This window comes from Dromaius novaehollandiae, chromosome 1 (genome assembly GCF_036370855.1).
Source record: "Dromaius novaehollandiae isolate bDroNov1 chromosome 1, bDroNov1.hap1, whole genome shotgun sequence".
Classification (NCBI taxonomy): Eukaryota; Metazoa; Chordata; class Aves; order Casuariiformes; family Dromaiidae; genus Dromaius; species Dromaius novaehollandiae.
In genome coordinates, this window is record NC_088098.1 from 121669841 (window position 1) to 121691045 (window position 21205).

Here is a 21205-nt window from a genome sequence, read left to right on the forward strand (position 1 = left end):
GGCGCCACGGCTGACCTCGCCGCCAAGGCCACCCTTTCCCTCCCCACAACATCACCGGCCACGGCATCCACGGCGGAGGCGGAGAGCGGAAAAGTGTGGACGGAGCCCGTGCCCGCTACCTCGGAAGGGCACTTTGCAGCGGTGACAGCGAGCTCCCTCGGAGCGTCTGTGGGGAGCGAGGCACCGAGCGCCTCCTTCGCAACCAGGAGGCGCGAGTCCACTGCGACAGGCGCGGGCCTTCCCAGGGGCAGCGCTGGCTCCGTGTCCGTCAAGACCAGCTCTGCGGCAAGGAGCGTCTCTCCCACGTCTGTGCCCAGCTCCTCAAGCGCGCCTGCCAGCAGGCAGCAAAGCAGCCCCACCGGCAGCACTGAGCAGGGCTTGGCCACCGCGTCCCGCCGACCCACGGCATCCGCCTCCTCCGGTCCTTCCTCGGCTCTGGGCATGACCAGCGCTGGGTCGGGAGCGCTGCCGGCAGAGGGGACGATGCAGAGCCTGGCTCCGCACTCGCCCAGCTCCAAGACATCTGCTTCCACGCAGCCTGGCACCTCTGCCAGTTCAGGCACGGCCAGGGCAAGCCTGTCCTCCACGCCGGCTGGCAGTGCGGACACCCAGGCAGCAGCTGTCACCTCGAGTTCCCCCAGCCAGGGAAAGGCCACCGTGCAGGTTGGGGCCACCTCGTTGCCCCCGGGGAGCCCAATGCCTGCCACGGCTACCGCCTCCGCTCCTAGCGGTAGCGCGACTCCTCCGGGCGAAGGCGGAAGTGCCACCACGAACCAGGCGAGCGGCGCCACGGCTGACCTCGCCGCCAAGGCCACCCTTTCCCTCCCCACAACATCACCGGCCACGGCATCCACGGCGGAGGCGGAGAGCGGAAAAGCGTGGACGGAGCCCGTGCCCGCTACCTCGGAAGGGCACTTTGCAGCGGTGACAGCGAGCTCCCTCGGAGCGTCTGTGGGGAGCGAGGCACCGAGCGCCTCCTTCGCAACCAGGAGGCGCGAGTCCACTGTGACAGGCGCGGGCCTTCCCAGGGGCAGCGCTGGCTCCGTGTCTGTCAAGCCCAGCTCTGCGGCAAGGAGCGTCTCTCCCACGTCTGTGCCCAGCTCCTCAAGCGCGCCTGCCAGCAGGCAGCAAAGCAGCCCCACCGGCAGCACTGAGCAGGGCTTGGCCACCGCGTCCTGCCGACCAATGGCATCCACATCTTTTGGTGTAACCACCACTTTCAGCCCTTCAATTTCTGATTTTATTTCTTCTACCAGTGACTCATCTAGGAATATTTTATCTTCTCCTTTTCCCTCTTCTTCTCTTCCTTCTGGTAATGGGTTTTACTCCATTTTTATTACATTTTTTTGTAATGCTTTAATATTATAATTTGTTTTCTTTTTTTTTTCTTTGCAGAGGTCTTCAAGTATTTTAATAGCATAGTTATTAATTGTAGAGGCATCCTTTTAATTACAAATCTTTCTTAAGAATTTTTTTTTCTTGGTGTTGTATGCTGAATGCAGTAGGTTTTAAAAATTTTTATTACAGGAATGCTTTATACTGTCTAATATTTTTAACTGCTGGAAAATGAATTGTATCATATTTTATTTCAGTTCTTAACAGTGGTTTCTTTGGGTTTATGTCCTCATTACCACACCAAATATATTTTTACTTTTTTACATAACTTTTATTTTATACCTTTTAATCAGTATTTTATTCATTTTCTTTATGTATTTATTCATTCTTTTTGGTTTGTTCATTTCTTTTCAATATTCATGTGCTGTACTTTTCAATATTTTAAAAATATATAGAAAAATATTTTTCAATATTTACATATGATTATAGCAATGATTTTACCACATATTTGTTTACAGAAATGACTACTCCTTTTTTGACTTCTAAACCAAAGCTACCTACAGGAATCTCTGCTATGATGGTGATCTCTCCAAGCACTGATTTACATAACACAACCAGCCTTAGAGGAAAATCTACAGTATCCACTAATAGTTCCATTTCATTCACATCTGTGCATGCATCTTTACCAGGAACTTGCTGTGAGTATTTTAATATTTAGTCCTGAATTTAAAGGTAAGAATGTTTGATAATATTTAGTAGAATATTCTGCCGTGTCGGTTGCACTGGACAGTTTATCTGTGAACAGATATCTCCAGTAGAATCAGACTTTAAGCCAGAAATGTGGGTCAGTGCACCAACAAACATTTCACATGAACTGTGACTGCACTCTGCATTTTGATCTGCAGTGGCATATTCTGCATTTGCTCACAGTAGTGTGCAACAGAGGTAAAACGTTGCACAGATATGTTGCATAGGTGAAGTAATCTTACCAGATACTGAAGGTGTGGCTGTTAAGTTCAATTCTGAAATTCCCCTTGCTGCTTTAGAGGCAGTTCTGTCCTTGGGAGAATTCCACAGACATGTCTTTGAGCTCTGGCAGCTCTTGGATTTTTTTCCAATAATTCTTTCTTACTTTACGCACGGTGTTTGCCAAGTGGCTACCTGTCTACTTCAAAGACTAGGCAGTAATGAAGCTCTCTTCAGTTTGTAATAGAGGGAGAATAAAAGCAAAGTAAAGAAAGAAAAGAGGAGAACAGAGTTCTTTTCTATTCTGGACAAATCAAAAATATAAGATATTTTTGGGGATATGATTTTCATTTTTAGAGCAAAATAGTAATCTTATAGTTTGAAGGCAAGACCTAAGGTTTTATTCCTACCCTGAGTTGGAGCACAGTGCTTTCATGGGATTCAAAGGGAGATATGCACACGCACGATAAGGTAGAATTTGGTCTTTCACACTTATCCAGAAGCATCGCAGAGACTTAAATTGTTCCTTACAGTCTATGTGTCTCTAAAAGAAATGTGTCAATGCAAAATTGATTGTGTAAGTACATGTCTTATTCACAGGAGTTTCCTTTTTCCTTTTTAGCTCCTATCACTTTGTCTATAGAGCTGGAGAATGTGACCAGCACAATGATACAATTGAAGTGGAGACCTCTAGGTAGCACAAGAGGCAGTCCTTACACAGTGCGTCTGTGGAGGGGCTCTAGAGTGGCAGAGGAGAAAAGCATAAATGAAACCAGTACTGCATTTCAAAATCTGTTTCCTGATCATGAATTCCAAATATTCGTGGACGTTTTAACTTGCTCTAAAAATGTCAGTACCTCGATGACAGTTCGGACAGGTATTTCCTCGGGAAGCTCTCCTTTTTTCTATTACAAAGTTAACACATACATGGCTGGAAGATGAAACCCTTTTTCATTGAACACCTTCTTACATGTGGATAAACTATATCCTGAAATTAATAGGAAAAAGGAGGCCAAACTTTCAGCTACTGGAAGCCAGTCTGCAAATTTTTCATGAGGCTGAGATCCGTAGCTTCCCTTATCTTCCTTCTAAATTCAATACCTTGCTGAACTAGAACCACATTCCACATGTCAGTCTCTCCCAGCTCCATATTCCTTAATTCCCAAGCCTTGCCTGCTCCTGCATCTTCACATATAAGTTGTACCCTCTTTTGAGTCCCCTGTTTCATGGTAGCCACCAGATTCAAAGCCACAGCCCTAGGAAAGCCTGGAGTCCTGCAGCTCCTGCTGCAGACCGCAACACCCAACTTCCTCTCCAGTAAGCAGCTGCAGCATGGTAGATGCTCATAGGAAGATAATACTGGCGTAGTTGAGTTCACAACTGAAATATCTGGAGTCTTGCTCTGTGACCCCCATGGGCCAGCATGATCTGTGATTCTAAGAGCAGCTATGCATGGTACAGGAAGCCACATGTTGGAAGGAGCAGAGTCACAGAATCACAAAATAATTGGGGTCCTCTGGTGATCATCCGGTCCAACCCCCCCACACTCAAGCAGGGTCAACTAGAGCAGGCTGCCCAGGACTGTGTCCAGTTGGGAATATCTCCAAGGATGGAGGCTCCACAACCTCTCTAGGCAGCCTGTTTCTATGTTCAACTGCCCTCACAGTCAATGCACTGCAGGACTCCCCTCTTGCAGGGGTAGTGTTCAAAGCTGCCGTGCTGTGAGGCATACATCCTAAGGGCATGGTGGTCCATCTCTTCCTGTCATGTAACAGCTTGTCCTCTGCCCTCAGAGACACATAAAGAAAAAGGTGAGGAATACAGTGGTCAGTGGTACAGAATACAGTGGTACAGAGAATTTATGAGTTTTGTTTTGGCCAGCTGTGGTGCAGGGAGTTAACCTGTGTACCTTCATCTCTGGCCTGCTCTTATCCTTAGAGGTGCTTAGCTGGGGAACCATTTTTAAACAGTACCTATACTTTGACTGGTTATTCTGTCTTCAATATCCCCACAGCTGCTGAAGTCTTCAATGGAACCACTAGGATTATCAGTGAAGACTTCATACCCGAATACCAGAATAAATCGAGTACTGCATTTAAGGAGTTTGAAACTAAGTTCATTAAGGAGGTATTTTACTTAGGACTTTTAAAATAAAATTCATTTTTCTTTTGAGCTCTTTCTAATGTAAATAATCACAAGGATGCAGGCATAAACAATCTGAAATGTGGCTAGGAAAGATGGGGTGAATATTGGAACCAAAGCAGTGATTTTTGAGGCATTATTTCTCATTTATGTTGTGGTCCTTGGAGGCCCTGGTCTAAATGAAACTCTCTCTGGCAGGTAAACAGATTCTCCTTCTATGAAAGATGCTTCTAAATTAATTATGGCTGGTATACTGCTCTAACAATGCTTGATGGTAAAGGAGAAAAAAAAATAACAACTTAAACTTTTTACCTTACAGATTGAAGAACGTCTGCCAAAGGATATCCTAAAATTAATAAAGGAAGGAAAAATGCATATTATAATTAACAGCCTCAGGAATGGCAGCGTGATTGTGGACTTCAACATTGTGTTGGATGTAGGCAACAATATAACAAAAAGAGAGATTTCAGATGCTTTTATGAATGCCTTTAACATGAGTAGAGCATTGAAAGTTGATCTTAAAGAGACTTTTATAGAAGGTATGATTTCATGCTTCATTATGAATTTAAATATTAGTTTATCTGTCACCGATGGGGTCAGTGAAACAGGATTTAGGTGGGGTAAGGCAATTGCAAGTAGTATTCTCTTTAACTCTTTTTCCAGTGATGAATTAAAATGTTGTTCTTTTTCTGTTCTGTTTACTTTCACTGTAGCAAGGAATAGTTGTTGGCCAGGATTAAATGACTGTTCCAAACATGCCATCTGCACTGCTGAAGGAGGAAGTTATTCATGTCAATGCAAAGAAGGATTCACAGATAACAGTCTCCAAGTTCCAGGGAGAGTTTGTCAACAAAAGCAGAATCTACCTTCACGTAACTGCTTTATACTATCATTCCCTTAAGCTTTAAAAATTTGTATATAAGGTCTTTTCCCTCCCCTGACCTTCCCTGGGGTAATAGTTCATTAGGATTACTTATATTGGCCTTTGATGGATTGGATTTTATGTGACAATGGGCATTATGGGTAACAAATTAGACCAGAAATGTCTGTATATTTCTGAACTAGTTTTCTGTAAGTTATTTATGAAATTTTTTTTTAAAAGTGATTAAATAGCATAAACTTGGTGAAACTTTTAAAAATAATTCTATTCACTACCTCCAAATTGCTATTTTTACAGAACACATGACTACAGTCCCTCCAGAAAGTGCAATAGTTAGATTTACAGGATCCACAGCCAATTCCATTTTAACTACCGCATTTGGATCACGACCTTGCAGTGAGTAAATATTTAATTTTCAATACTGGAATACAAACTATCCAAGATTTCTTATTAAAGTCAGGACAGATATTCTTGTTCACCAGTGACATCTGCTATGAAGCAAAATCTCCAGATACAATTTCAGAAAGAGAAGCCTGAGAGAAGCACTGAAGACGTATAATCATATAAATCCCAGACAAGGCAGTTTCTACACCTTGGTAAATCCCTGCATGGGCAAAAGTGCCTACCTCCAGGGATAAACTAGAGTGATAGGTGATTTTTCTTGAAGTTATTATGAGGCACAGTTTTAAAAATGCCTATCTGCTGCTTTAAACTTGGGGTTTCCTGACTGCGTTTTAGTAATCCGTTCTCCTGAGATATCAGTCTGAGTCACATGCCAAATAGTCCATCTTTAATAATCACCAGAGCAGCTGCCTTGCCTGTAGTGAAAAAAAATAGAAGCAAGGAGAATGTCCCTTTCTATTTTGGAGCCTTCAAATGCTGTATGCTATTGTATGATTTGCATTCATAGGGCAGAGTTTCTTTCTGCCTTTCCAGGAGAGTGGGGTGAAAGGCTGAAATCAGCCCTCAGAAAATTCAAAGATTTGTATTTGCTTATGTTGTATTTTTTTCCTTTGATGTTAAATGGGTAGAACTGTAGAAGTGAACTTAACTTCTCTCAGCTACAAGCAACTTTCTCTCTTTGCAGTGCCAGTGTCCATTGAAGTTCAGAATGTGACTGGGGAAGCAATACAATTTGGCTGGACCCTAGAGGGTGGCAGGAGAGGCAGCCTCTACATTGCTTCCCTCATGGATGGAAACCGGGAGATCAATAAAACCACTACAAATGAGACAAAAACTATGTTTAACCATCTGCTTCCCGGTCATGTATACACAATATCTGTGGCAGTATTATCTTGTGCTGAGAACAGCAGGACTTCAGTGAGTGTCCGAACAGGTATTTCCCTGTCATTTCTTTGTAATGAATATACTTTCAGAAAGTCTTTTTATTGTAAGATATAAGTCTGGTTTCAGAGACTATTAGTCCTGTAAGTCATCTTTCTTTATCCGACTCATCCCCTTCACTTGTAAGGGACTATTTGGATTAAACAGGAGTTTGCAAGAGGAAGTGCTTATTCTGTAAAATTTCTGAACATACTGTATTGTTGAACCAGATAATTTTGTGCAAAGGTTAGGATGTTTTGGTTACAAATTTAACACTAAATATTCTGGTAAAGCAAAGTTTAGGTTGTACATTATTTGTCAATGTGGGCAGTAATACAGACATTATGATAAACTTTAATTATAGCACTGCACTACATCATAAAAAGTAGAAAATACGTTATATTTTTTTTCCTAAAATTTCAGATATACATGGAAAGCATTTTTTGGAAAAATTCACTCCTGCATGCTTACACCCTTTCCCTTAGCCTGATTCTTTTCATTAAATTTTTCATGATGTACAGGGCCTTCCAGATGACATTGCCTTCCTTTTGAGTCATTTAGGTACTGCACAGATAATCTGGGTCCAGCATTTTAGCATCCAGGACACTTAAAAGGACCTTCTTAGTTGAGAAGTCTGTTTTCCTGAAAACATTCTGAAACATTATCTAATTGCCAGCCTAAAAGTATCCACAGCTAATGCATGTCCGTTTGCTTTTGTGCCAGCATTGCCCTCTGGCTTAAATATTACTCTCTTCCTTTTCTCTTTTTCTGTGCTCCCCTCCCTGGCATAATTTCATTTGTTTGCTAGATTAGACAAGCCATGCTTTTCTAGCTTCCTTTTCTAAGAGAAATTCTTCTTTTCCTGGGTGACCCCTGCCACTCTTCTCTTCACAACTTCCAATTAGAGATCGCCTTCCTTGAATGTGGGCAACCAGGATTGCACACAGCCTTCCAGGCAAGGTTATACTAGTGCCTTTACAAATATTCCTGTCTCTACTGGAAATGTATTGAATGACACATCCTAGGATGACACAAGCTTTTTTTTACAGCTGCAACACAGCTGTGATAAACTCAGGCCCTAAAGTCCTTTTCTCTTCAGTGCTTCTGGTCCAGGTTAGAGAAGACATTTCTATTATTATCAGTCCCAAAATACACAACTTTTTCATTTTGTACCAAAGAAAGTCACCCCAGTGCTGTTGCTCCAGTCTTTAGTTTCATCTGATTCTTTCTGGAAGATATCCCAGTTTTCCCCTTTGCTAACTGCTAACTTTGTGTCATCAGCACATTTTATGAGAACACTCCTGCATTCTGCGGCAAGGTCTATAATGAAAATGTTGAACAAGTTCTATGCCCAGACCGATTCTCAGGGAACACCACTTGTAACATTTTCTTAGCGTAGGGCTTCTTCTTTCAGTGCAACCTATTGCTATCGCCCTGTCAGCCAACTCCTATAGCCATGTCTTTTCACACTAAAAGATGCCACTTGGCACTGTATAATACTGCTTTTCTATCATCTGAAGAGATCTTAAAGTTAATCAGTCAGTCAAAGGAAGGTACTAGGTTAATCTGGCATGATACACTTTCGATAAAGCTGTATCGCCTTTTATCATATTTTCTCAGTGGCTGAGGAACTTTTCATGATTTCTTTTAATTTCCTTTGAAATGATTATTTGTCTTGACTTCTGGCAATTGTTACTTTCTTCCATCATTTCTTGACCTCTAATATGTAACTGTCTTTGTTGCAAGCAAGTTTTCTGTTCCCTAAAGGACTGTCTGATTATTCTCAAAATCTTTCTAGGGTAATTATTCTAGCAGTTAAATTTGGGGTTCCTTTTTACAGACTTTCCCTCTGGCTTAAGCTTTAGAACCACAGGGTCAAGGAATTCTCATAATCATTTCCATTCAAATCTTTCAGTACTTCAGTCCAGTGGCTTTTATTTATTAGTTCCCTTATTTTCTAAAAAAAACCCAAACAAACAAAAAAAAACTTTTGTAGTCTGAAGTCTGTCTGCTGTACAAGAAAAGTGTTTGTGAGCTAATTAAGAAGAGCAATAAAGGCCAAGTCATTTGGATTTCACTTTGAGTTAAATACTGTGCTCAATTTTGTGAGGGAAGCTAATGTTGCACCCAGTGAGCTAGCCATATAAAAACTCCAGTACCACCCTTTACTACTGTTTTGATCTATTTAAAGTAATTCAGATAAGCCAGTCTAGACAAGCATACCGACAGTTTGAGCCTTCCTGATACATATGGTTTTCAAATGAAATTGCAGCTGATTTTTACTTCTGAAAACTATACCTACAGGTTGCCTTAGTTGCACAAGCACGTACAGCACAACCTGTATCCTTTACCCTGATAGGCGATCAGAGTTCTGAACATAATCTCATTAAAGTGCTCAAATACTACCTACACACCCACCACCTGCCTTTCTTCTGAGGTACTCCATTTTTACAGCCTGCAGTTCTAAGCTCTCACAGGGTGAAACAGCATGCTATTTAGATGATGCCTTGATTATGAATAAACCTTTCACCTATTTCAGTTTAGAGGTATGATGCACTAGGTTGAGTGCAGAGAAGGTTTTTCACCACATCATTTTCTTACTTGTAACAACCATCAATGCACAGGGGGGCAATTATCTTGATTTTTATTTATTTTACAGATCCTGCTTCCTGTTTCAGTGGAACTGAGTTTTGCACACCACAAAATCGTGGCTGTACTGACTTAAAACATACTGTATGCTCAAGTAAGATTTCTAGCATTTTAAAATGTACTTATTCATATCTACGGGGTATCATTTCACAATATAGCATCTTCCATGAGTATTTTGTCATCGAGTTTATTATGTCAATTCAGATAGATAGCATATGAAGTCTGCACTTCCTCAGCCATAAGGCAAGGAAATTGCCTCCATCAAACTTCAGCATCAGCTTCTAGCATTATTTTTAGACTGGACTTTTCTATGTAAAATATACTTTTGGCTTAGGGCTTATCCACTTACTCAGGAGGACTTAAACATGTTCAATATCTTGCAGGATCTAATAGACTGATCTTGCTTCTGCTGAAATCAGGGGGAGAACAGCTGTTGAATTAAGGAGTAGGATGTACCTTGAATAATATAGGAATGATTAACAAGTTGTGAAGATGGTGATGGGGGACAAGCTTGGAGAGGAAGAGGATTCATCTCTGAAGGATCAGAAGCCAGTGCATTAGACACACACATGTGATACACTTCTTTCTTATTTGATTAGTTTCTGTTTTTATCAATTAGCATTATAAGCTAATAGCACAAGATAACAAAGTCCGAAAAGCAATTGTGGAGTGATGTCCTGGGATTCACCTTTTCTTTCTTCTTTTTTTTTTTTTCCAGATTACCAAGCATTTGCCTGCAGTGTTTTTTTAAAAACCCAGATGTTTAATCATATGCTTTATAACTCTGATAGTGAAGACTACAAGACAATGTCTGAAAGTATCAAAACAGAGGTAAGTTGTTGTAACTCCTTTGCCATCATGCATGGACTAAGAAAATTCTTGTGATTAGCAACATCAATCACTTAGACTCATAGTTAAATCAAAATTAGGTAGGAGAAAAAGAAAATGCCTCCTTGATAAAACAGTATATGAAGCACTTGCTCAACAAGAACTGCCATGACAGAGGGAGTGAAAGCACATTGTCTAGTGAAGTGGAGTATGTTCCCATCCAGTCCTCCAATGTAAAATATTTAGCAAGAAGTACTTTAAAAATCCCTTTTATAAATATAGGAAATATCCCATTCTGTTTATTTTCTCCCACCTTGCTAAACAGATGCCTGTGGAGAAGGAAAAAGACTAATACTCTAAAATAGCATTTCAACACATACCCGGAGATAAGGGACTTTACAAATGGGTACTGTTACTTCAGGTTATTGTGAATTTGCTTTGTGGTAGTGGTTATTGGAATGAAGGAGGTACGAAGGGGACCGTATCGGGGAGGGAATGAGGACAGAAAACGGAAGTTCAGAAACAGGAGTGAGGAGCCTAATATAGCTGACATGGAGAAGCAGCAGTCTGCAACTCGGCTGCCTTCAACAGAATGTTAAGGAAAAGGACTAATAATTTACACACCTCTCAGGAATACTGGTATGCCTGAGGCAGTTAGAGAAGCAAAACTAGACTGGTGTAGGCTGCTTTTAAATAACCAAAAGTGAAAATCATTTGTTAGCATGATTATCATACCTTTTAGCCAAAATCTCCATGGATTTCATGAGCAGTAATTAATTTGTTCCCACAATGTCAGCTGAGATGTAACCCTGTCTTATTACTGTTAGCTTCTCTACTTCATGGATAGAAAACTCACTTTAGTGCATTTAAAAGGTTTCCTCTAAACTTGGCTGAATGCAGTAGGAACCTCTTCACTGCTTTTTATAAGCTTTCACTCATGCCCTATGCAGCATGCCAGAGTGACTATTATGATACTGTTGTCTAAAAGCTCACAAAACTGAGGAGAAACTGTACCAACATAACTGAAAATGTAGTCAGTTTGCGTGTTGGATTTTTTTATACAATTTGAATACTGAACTATTTTTTTAAATCCCACAGTACTACCACAATACAGCTGAAGTTTTGATATTTTACCCTTTTGCCTGTATATGCCAGGTTCCCTGTTTGGAGCACTCATAATGTGCTCTCCCATAAAGTACCACATCATGGTGAGGGAAAGGAAAGCTTTATTGAAGTCCCTGGCCAGAGAGCTTCATGGGACATGTAGTTTGGGCTGGGAGATTAGCCCATAGAGAAAACTGGAGGTAGACAACTGAGCAATGATTCAGAGCAGGGGTCCTACCACCAACATGTATGAAAAACAGTAATCTTTTAGACTTTTTTTTCTGGTAAAGTATCACATTTTTCCACAGCAAGAAGATACTTTTTTTTTTTTTCCTTAATAGGTTGAATCAATTAGCTAATTTTCTATCAAAATCAGTCCTGACATAAAAGTTTCAACTGGTGTTATTTAGAAGGAAGGGGCTGCCTGTTCTTGTCTTCTAGCCACGTGAAAGCACTGAGCAAGATTGTTCTTACAGAGACATCAGTGTAAACCTGAAATCATTCTAATCAGCACAATGGAATTATACTTACTTTATGCCAGAATGATTGAGAGACAAATCAGATGCTTGTCTCTCTTTGCACACTTATTCTGTAATGTCATGACTTTGTTGTTATCATCAGATTATCACCATTTTGTCTGTTCTAAATCTCTAATGTCAGGTTCTGCCCTAGTAACATGTGCATGACCATGCTGGAAGTTTAGTTGTACATCTTAAAAAAAAAAAAAAAAAAAAAAAAACAAACCTAGGAGACACTAAAGACAAGCTTAGAAATTTTATGTGCACTTTGGAGATACCAATTTGTGTGCAGTTGGGGTCCCATGTGGGTTTATAGAGAGTGGAGGAGGATAACCAATTTCTATGAATTATTCATTGATAGCTGGCTAAATAGATTACTGCTTTGGAAGTCAAACTTTGATTTCATATTTTCAGTCATAGACCGTACATTGCCCCGGAATCTTCCTTCAGTAAGTAGTTTTGTGCTAGAGACAAAAATTACTGTCATTATTCAATTAGTTGTTATTCTGAAGAGATTGTCCTGAAAGAATGATGAGTACAGAAAATCCATGTCCTGGTGTGGGTACACCATAGTTCTTGCTCTGCCTCTTAACTGACGCAATGGAACAAATGTCAATTTCCATTCATACAGGTTGTTAGACAGATGCAGATGAAACTAGAAGATGACCACTTTGACATTGTGATGCTTGGATTCAGACCCGGGAGCGTGATTGCCTATTTTGTTTTTCTACTGCAAAAACAAGAGTTCCTTGATGTGAACATTCTGCAAGCATACTTAAGTGACATATTAAAAAGCAAGTTTGGCAACCAAACTGAAGTAACTGTACAATGTAAGTGATGTTAAAACAGCTTATTTGTGATGATGTGGGATTTAAAAGGGTCAAATCTGCTCTACACAAAAGCTGATAAATCAACTTCTTTGTTTTAAGAGATTCTAGTCTTTCACATAAGCTTTTCAAACAACATTCACAGAAAGCATATTCCAGCTATCATGTAGATTGCTGGTCTATTTTAAAGAGCCACATCACATACCTTTCCAGGATCCAAGGCTCAAAGGATGGGTTTGTTCACCTAGAAGGACAGCTAGGTGAGCTTCTCGCTGTAGTGTCCTTTGTCTTTGAACCATCCACGCTGATCCTAAGGCAGGCTTTTAGTGGAGAAGATAGTGGGAAGGCTCCATATTTCTTCTGTAGTGGCATCTGCAATACTGCTGCCTGGGCACAGATGTGATGGCAGGGTTCATCTCCTTTGCTGGACAACCCTCAAAAACCTTTGGCCGCTGCTTCCCTGGCCAGTGGCAGCATGGCTTTAGTGCATGTAGTACTTTAGCACTAGCATGTAGTGCAGAGCTGTTGAGAGGCACAGAGGGAAAGCAGAACGTGTGCAGAAGGATATTCATGCAAAATAAAGTATCTGCTAGGCTTGCCGTACTGGTAACACGCTTATTGCCTTGAGCAGTTATAAGTTGGGGCGTTTTCATGCAAAATAGGTGCTCCTTCTGCCCCAGTCAATAACCTTCCTTTGTGAAATGCTGGCTAGAAATATAATTTATTCTGTGTGCCCTTCCACCATTATTACATGCATCTTTACCACAGAGATGAGATAATCTTACATATGGTTCTATAGGCCTTAGATTGCCTTCAGCTGGCAGCCAGCAAGCTTTCTGAATTCAGCCTGTTAGGAATTTGGCCTGTTAATTTGAAGATTTTGGTTTCAGTGAACTGCTCATGGGCAGGCATGATTGTGGCTGGCAGGCTAGGCCACAATTAATTTTACAGAATTGCTTTTGCATGTATATCTTGGACTAGGAGGGTTAAATTATCTACAGCTCCATTTTGCACCCCCTTTTTCACACCTTGGAGCGACTGTGGAGGTGCAGCCAGGAGCTCTTTCCTCTCAGACCCTTCCAGAAGCCTTCCAGGGAGCAAATCCTCTGGGCTGCTGATTGCAGATGTCACCCACAGGTCTCAAGGACCTTCAGAAACAGAAAGAGGGCCATAAAATTTCCTAGCTGACAATTTTTACTACATACAAAAACATTTTAAACATTGTTCAGAAATTTCAAAACATCTGCTGTCAGAAAGTGAAATGCAGCTGTCACTCAGGACTCCAAGCTTTCTTATGCCTACTTTACAATTAGTTGTTTCTAGCTAACATTTCTAAAATATGCTTTAAATTTCCAGCACTGTCTGCTCAATCATCACCTGGAGAAAGTCGTGCCTGGAAAGTAGCAGTGATTGTCCTTGGAGTTTTACTTGGAGTTGCATTAGTGCTACTTTTTCTGATAACATTGGCCTACATTTACATGAAGAAAAGCTCGGGTAAATACTTGGTTGAATCTAATGGACTCCTGGGAAATTTTGTTTACAAGCACTTATATTAGTTTTTCTTCACACCCTAAATATATAAGACAGACTGATGGCTTATATTATAATTCTGTTTTAAAATTCTATGTTAATTGTTTTTGTTAACCTAAGACAACTCTACACTCTCCTTCCCAATGTCCATCACTGAATTCTTGAATACCTACAACCTCTAATGAATGATCCTTAGGACATTACCTTCAGATATGTGACGGGGATTTTCCCCATTGTGGAAGTGGGAAACTAAGACACAGAAACTTCTATTCAGATTATCCACTATAGGTGTTGCAATGAATCCTATTCATTGACTATAAAGAGAGGCAGGCTTTGAATCACTCATTGCTCTCTTAAATGCAGATGACAGAGCAATCAGGGTGACTGAGCTTAGCATCTATAGCAGGTGATCTGACTATACATCTGAGCCCACATTCATTGTGTTGAGCTTTATTTACTTAGCCAAAGGTGATTCACCTCACCTGAGATTTGAATTCCCATTTGAGGGAGCCTCTTTCTCTTCCCTGACAACAGAATGAACTCATGGCAACTAGTGTTCTAGCACCTGCAGCTTGGACAGGAGCCTAAAGGGAAATGGGATGGGTCTGGGCTACAGGGACTTGTTCTACCAGTCTTTGGTGGAGCAGGAAATTGATCTGAATGCTTTAGAGTTCAAGGTTAGTTGCTGGACCATGAAGAAACAAATGCTTTTTGTGTGGCAAATGTATATCATGCTAGGTATGGATGTGATTTAATAAGAAATCAGTAGTTACATAGCCTTAACATGCTACAAAAAGATCTGAGAGGGGAGGTGAATGGTTAATTTGGCATGGAGGATGGAGTGGTTTTACACATCTATTTTTGCTTGTCAAAAATGGCTAAGCAAGGGTGTGTCATATAATGTCATTTCTACCTTCTTCTTGATAAGGCCAATGTGGAATCCACTGAAATCAACATGAAGGATCCTGTGGTATTGGACTAGGCTTTGTTTTTTACAGCAATGAAAAGAAATGGCTTTCATCTGCTTTCACTACTCTTAGTTGAAATCCCAGTGAAGTTACAGTCTATTTTTCCTGTGGTGTACTTTTCTGTTTGGGGTGCATTGTTGAACAAATAATAAATGGTAGTATATTGCTGTACATATTTTTATTAGGATTTATGTATCTCATCTCAAACCAGTTCTCCTTGCATCTGTGTGTCTTGTCTGTGTGCCAGTGCCCAGCTTTCATGTTGGGGTACTGAATATCCTGAGGCCCTGGCTCATGCCTCTTGAACTACCTGGGCCCTTTGTCTTTGAGGATTACACTATGTTTAGTCAGCATGGGTTAGAGCAAGGATCCAGAACTATAGCATCACACCTGCTGATGTGGGACATCAGCAGACAAAAGACCTCAGCACAGTGGTGGAGCACAAACTACTCTGCTGTCCTCTGGGTGTGGCCAGTGTTGTTGTTGTTTGTGTGTTTGTTGTTTTTTTTAAAATATATATACACACACACCTCCTCTCCTGTGCTACAGTGCAGCTTCTAGAGGAACCCTGCTGAAGACCTTGGTTAAGCTGAAAGGTGAACCCATCCAGTCACTGGCCTCACCGCACATAGGCTGACTTGGTTCAGGCTGTATCATCACCCTGGTGAGGGAGGTCGCACCCAGCCTTACTCCTCTGTCCTGAGCTTAGCAGCGGTATTACCATGCAGGGCTGATGAGCTGCGCCAGTTGAGAAGGGAAGGCTGTATGAGTGTTCAGAGCATCTGAATGCAAATAGTTGTGCTGGTGATTTATGCTCCTGGCTGGAATTTTTTTTTGCAGGGACCAATGAAAGAGGGCTGTTGCATGAATCATTCTGCCTTTCCTTCAGTGCAGTATCTGCTTGGCTGTCCCTCTGTGCAGGTCTGGGCTTTGGAGTCATGGCCCACTTCACTGAAGGAAATTCAGTGTGATTAATATTTGTTACAACTGTTTGATCTGGATTTTAAACATAATGTGCTTTGGAGCTGTATTTTCTGTGAGCAGTCATTTGATGATGCATTCTGTCAGTAAATATAAATTCTCTGGTGAGCTGTGTGTTGAAAATGCAAATGAGTGCTCTTGCTGATGTTAATATTGCTTGCTTGCTTTTTGGGGGGGTTGCTTTGAATAGCAAATTCCCATTGTTATTAAACTCTTATTATGTCCTTGGAAATAATGTTGGACTAAAGATCAGGTACAGCAGGGTTCTACTACAGAATTCTGGGACTTGTTCATACAAAATATCTTTAAACTTGCTGAATAAAAGTGCTATTTCAAATGATCTTTTTCAAAAAAAGTTTTACAAATAAAATCTCTATTTTTACAATTTTGCATTCCTAAGGCATCTGTTGTTTTTATTTTGCCATGTAATTTGCAGTCTGTTCTACTTGCAGGAAGGGAGGGGCAGCCAGTGCTATCAATAACAGAGGTAACGTTGGTCCAGTATGTTATTCAACAGAGGCACGATTTCTTTGGGCTAGATTAAGCAAGAAAAACTAAATCTAATAGATATTGCCTTATTATTTCCCTTATTGCAATAAAAAATCCCTCTACAGCCATACTGTGGTGTCTAGACCCTGGGAACTCTCTGAAAATGAGACCCAGAGTAGCCACGATTTCTCTTTCCAAAGAGGCTCACTTCCTCGGTTTCAAGTAGCATTCAGTCAGGCTTCAGTAGGCACAAACCCTTCTGGGAGAGATGTGTGCCAAACAGGCGGGACAAAGAAATGGCTGATACCTTTGAGTAACTTACTGTTACTGTAGGTAGCTGCTTCTGTTGGTATCAGTGGGATTTAAGAGCCCACATTCCTTTGTGGGTCTGGGCCCATAAGGCTGAGAAATGGCACACTGCTGACTTCAGACTCACCATTTTCCCTCAAAACTGAACAGCCTGAGCTGCTCTGGGTTCAAGAGGTAAGGATGAGCTGTTGTGTGAATAGCAGAACTACCCAAGTCTGGTTTCCTAGAGACTGGCCTCCTGCATCCTCTCTACCCCATCACTGCCATAACCTAACTACCCATCTTCTCCTTTGTCACCTCCTGTGCCCCCATAGGTCATGCCATGGTGCCAGCCTCTCCGTCACAGCCCCTCCAGCCTTGCCTCCTCCCTCTCTTCCTCTAGACCTGTGTGGCTGTGTGAGAGGTGGTGTAGCCTGGGTAATGCCTGAGCTTTCCTTTTGTACTGGCAGTATTATAAGCCTCTAATTTTCCCCAAACTTCAGGGACCTCAGTATACTAGAGACCTCTGAGCCTTTGGTGGCAACTGCTTTGTTTTAAAATTAGTTGCAACTGGCCAACAGTTGCAAAAGTTTTTTGGAGGGGAGGCAAAGGCAGCTGAATAGTTAGATGGGCTGGTAGACTGAAGGCCAGCCTAGTCATACAAGCCTTGTCTCTTTAGAAATCTAAACAATATTTGCTAAGCATCCATTCTGGAGTTAGGTAATGCACCCAAACATTTCAAATGCAGCTCCCACACTGGGGCTCTCCCACACGACTGGTGGCTGTGCTGTCATGGAGCCAGCTGGGAAACCTGGCTGCAGGAGGAGCTGAGCCATCGAGGACTACTGGGGCTGGCATCTTCTGGGACACTGCAGGTGCTAGGCTCTTGGGTGCTACTGTTGTTTCCCAATTGGGAGTCCTCCTGGAGCTCTCCTGCCTCTTTTCACTGAAGTCTGGTGTAAGTTCTCAGCCCACTCAATTAACTGTTTTATCATCTCAGTATAATGAAGTTTGCCCCCTTCCAGTAAAGTTGGTCAGTCTCTCACTAGTTATATCATCTGAGAAATGCTGCAGATACGGGGTGCAGAAGGGAGGGAGGTTCTGGGGCAAGTGCAATGCCTGTAACTCATCTATGGGACTGGCAGGATTTCCAGCCATTAGGGTTCTCTACAAAACAGGAAAATTAGAGGTAAAGTGTTTTAATTCATGGGCCTGGAAGATGATAAACTAAGTGCTAGGTGAAAAAATAAAAAAAATTAAAAAGCATATATTGTAGGACAACATGAAACGTGTGTTAATCTGAAAGGAGAACACTGACCAGCAAGTCAACCGTAATTTAATATAGCACATATTTTTAAAATGTGGATAGAAGAGGAATGCATTGGTGTGATAATGATAATACATGTTTTAACCATGTGAGCCTCCACAAGACCTGCCCTCTTGACACCCTTGAACAGATATTCACTTGAGAGTATCTGCTGAGGTTCACCACATATACCAGGCTCCTATACCATTTTTCAACAAATAAGAGTTTTAGATGTTCCCTTTTAAAGCAGCATTAGCCTTCTGGCTTCTAAGAAGGCTCCCGACATATTTCCCCTGCTGAGTGTCAGTAGTATTAGTATCTAGAAAAATATTTCACCCTGCTATGTAAGAATTGCTATGCTGGCTTAGAAAACAAGGCCCATCTAACCCAGTATTCCAGCTCTGAGAGTGACCATTACCCTACACCACAGCTTGCAGATAAAAGGCAATCTGCCTCTTTTGCAGGTCTCATCCTGTGGTGGGCAGTGTCTCTATTGTTCATGTTTTTTACATACCTTCTAAGCTCTCATCACCTAAGATACCTCTTCCTTTATGTATATTGTGACCAAGGCCAAGGTCTTATGAAATTCTGTGGCATGAGTCTTTCCTTCTAATGCTGAATTGTGTGAAAAACAACTTCCTTTGGTCAGTTTGGAGACTGTCATTTGCACTATTGAATGTCCCTCGGTTTCTGTGTTACTTCAAATTCAGCATCAAATTTATAGGGTCTGTTCCTGTTCTTATTGAGATTAATATCAACCTGACAATTGACTTCCTGGAGCAACATCAAGCCCCAGCCAGCTTCATCGCTCTAGAATTGAATGTGGGTCCAGCTTCTGGTCTCTATCATGTCATGTGATGTCCTTGGAACTGATGAGATGAGACCCAGATTTCAATTGTTTTTAACTAATTTCTCTCCTCCTTAATTTATTATTTCAGTTGCTGTCAATAACCTATAAGCTCTGTCCAAGCTTCATGGATAAATTCTCAGATATTGTGATGGCAATGACAGTGATAAGAAACCAAGGTCTATCTCAACTTTTGCGTTGCATTCCCATGGGCACGGGTGGTTCAGGGCTTGATCTAGCCATGCTGATGAATAGGTTGTGCTGTCACCATCTTCTGTTGAACTGGGCATATGTCGGCTGTGCGAGGAAGCTCCCACAGTACACCTGACATCGTAGACTGGTGAGGGAGAGTGGGGACTATACTTCCTTTAAGAGAGAGGAGTGAGGGAACGGGACACGTCCTCATACTGAGCAAGAAGAGGTCGGGAAACACTGGAAATATGATCTCCCTCCTGCTCTTGTCCAGCTTGTGAGCCAGGTGCTGGAGGAACAGAGGGAGCTGGCTGATGAGCACTGGGAAGCCACAGGGGCAGCAGTTCCTTCTGCAGAGAGCTGACTCTGCCATGCGCTGAAGTAGATGTGTCTTCACTTTAAAGTTAGACAACACAGTGCCAAGAAGGGTCAAATCTGCAGCTGGTGTAAGTCAGTAGCTTAGCTTCAGTGATTTCAGCCGTGGTCCTTACTGGCTTATGCAAACTTACTTTTTCTTGCTTCCCAAACAGCATGAAAATGCTATAGGACTTCAGGATATCCTAAGTATATATCGACCTACGGACCTAGGAGAGCAGAGCCTTAGTGTGTGCACTCAGCTTGGCCTGGAAAAATGGCACGAGCTGCAGGATTTGGGTCTAGGTAGGACTTGGCAGCTGGTGCCAGGAAGCATGCATTGGATATCAGGGTCATCACAGAGCTGTTTGCTTTATGGCCCTGAAAAAAAGAAGTGCAAGCTGCACAGACATCAAAATCCAGTCCCTCAGGCCCAGTTAACCTGCACATGACATTGCCTGGCTTGATTAGGAGACAGTGGCTAGTCCTTCTGATTGATTTTGTAATAAAGAACTTGCTGACATCTGCTGTAAAATGTAATGGCATGGAAATAATCAAGCATTAGAAATAGTGGTACTGGTAATCCAGCCAAACTTGCATCATTTTTGCTCCTTTTTATGAGAGCTGGGTTATCCCAGGATGTGGCATTCTGGGGTCCAAAATCAATAAAATATCTGTTTACCTATCATTGACTGGATAAAGCTGGTGCATCTGCATGCTGGAAACCCACTTTCCACTCTATAAGCAGAACAGAATAGCACTGCTTCTGAAAACACCTTTGCTATACAAACATGACCATCTGTCAATTGTCTCCAGTGTTAATTGGTTCATTAAGGACTCTGTTTTCAAGCAATCAATAAATACAGGGTTGTACTCAGTTTCTGCAGGGCTGTGCTTGGTTTGTAGGTAGAAAGCTCACAGAAAAACTGGGATTTTGTGAGTTCGTGTCCAGTTGGCTGTCTTAGGGCCTGGGTTAAAAAGTCTGTCCAGAGCAGCCAAAGTTCTTCTCAGTATGGCCTGGGTCACATCTTTCCTCTTGCTGTCCTGGGGAGACCTGAACTTAGCATTGCTAGATATAATTAAAATCATGCTAGGAAATATAGCAAAAATAGATTCATGAAAATATGAGCTTCAGTTACTGGTATTGTAAATGCCCTGCTCTAAGCACTCTGTGATCCTGTGCGGACAGCACAGGTTGGACGGGATCCTAGGCAAGTCAGGATGCTTTCAGGTAGACTTGGTGCTGCCATGGGATCCAGGCATTGCTTGTGTGACTACTCAGGTCACTCAGGCTGAGTTCAGCCTTACTTTTCTTTAGTTTTATTCTCTTCCCATTTGGTTTGAGTTCTTGCACTGAGTCAGTGCAGCTCTGTGATCCCACAGTAGACATGCACTGTCAAGCAATCAATGTAAAAAAACTACAATGCTAATTGAAAAAGGAGAGAGGGCAGACTTCAAAGCTACTGCAGTAACAATTATTCCCTCTCCTCCACTACTGGCTTTGAAAGGAAAGTTTTTGGTTTTTTGGGTCACACTGGATATGTTTGATGCTTCTGAAAATCTTATTAATATCTTGATTAGACACGGACAGAAAACTACCAGGTTTATGAAGGTGTCAAACCAAGACATGCAGCACTGTGCACTATTGTCCACCAGATGGTGCTCCCTGTACCCATAT

At 41.8% G+C, this 21205-nt stretch overlaps 1 protein-coding gene across 1 annotated transcript; it reads left to right on the forward strand.

Annotated features, from left to right (window-relative positions):
• The first annotated feature begins 1110 nt into the window (after nucleotides 1-1110).
• Nucleotides 1111-16426, forward strand: LOC112981976 (uncharacterized). Its single transcript, XM_026098022.2, has 13 exons — nucleotides 1111-1312; nucleotides 1854-2033; nucleotides 2924-3178; nucleotides 4316-4428; nucleotides 4763-4982; nucleotides 5157-5315; nucleotides 5621-5719; nucleotides 6411-6659; nucleotides 9306-9389; nucleotides 10014-10126; nucleotides 12377-12575; nucleotides 13929-14066; nucleotides 15620-16426. Exons 1-13 carry the CDS (start codon nucleotides 1186-1188, stop codon nucleotides 15643-15645), a joined length of 1962 nt encoding a protein of 653 aa, XP_025953807.2. The 5' UTR covers nucleotides 1111-1185; the 3' UTR covers nucleotides 15646-16426.
• The last annotated feature ends 4779 nt before the right edge of the window (nucleotides 16427-21205 follow it).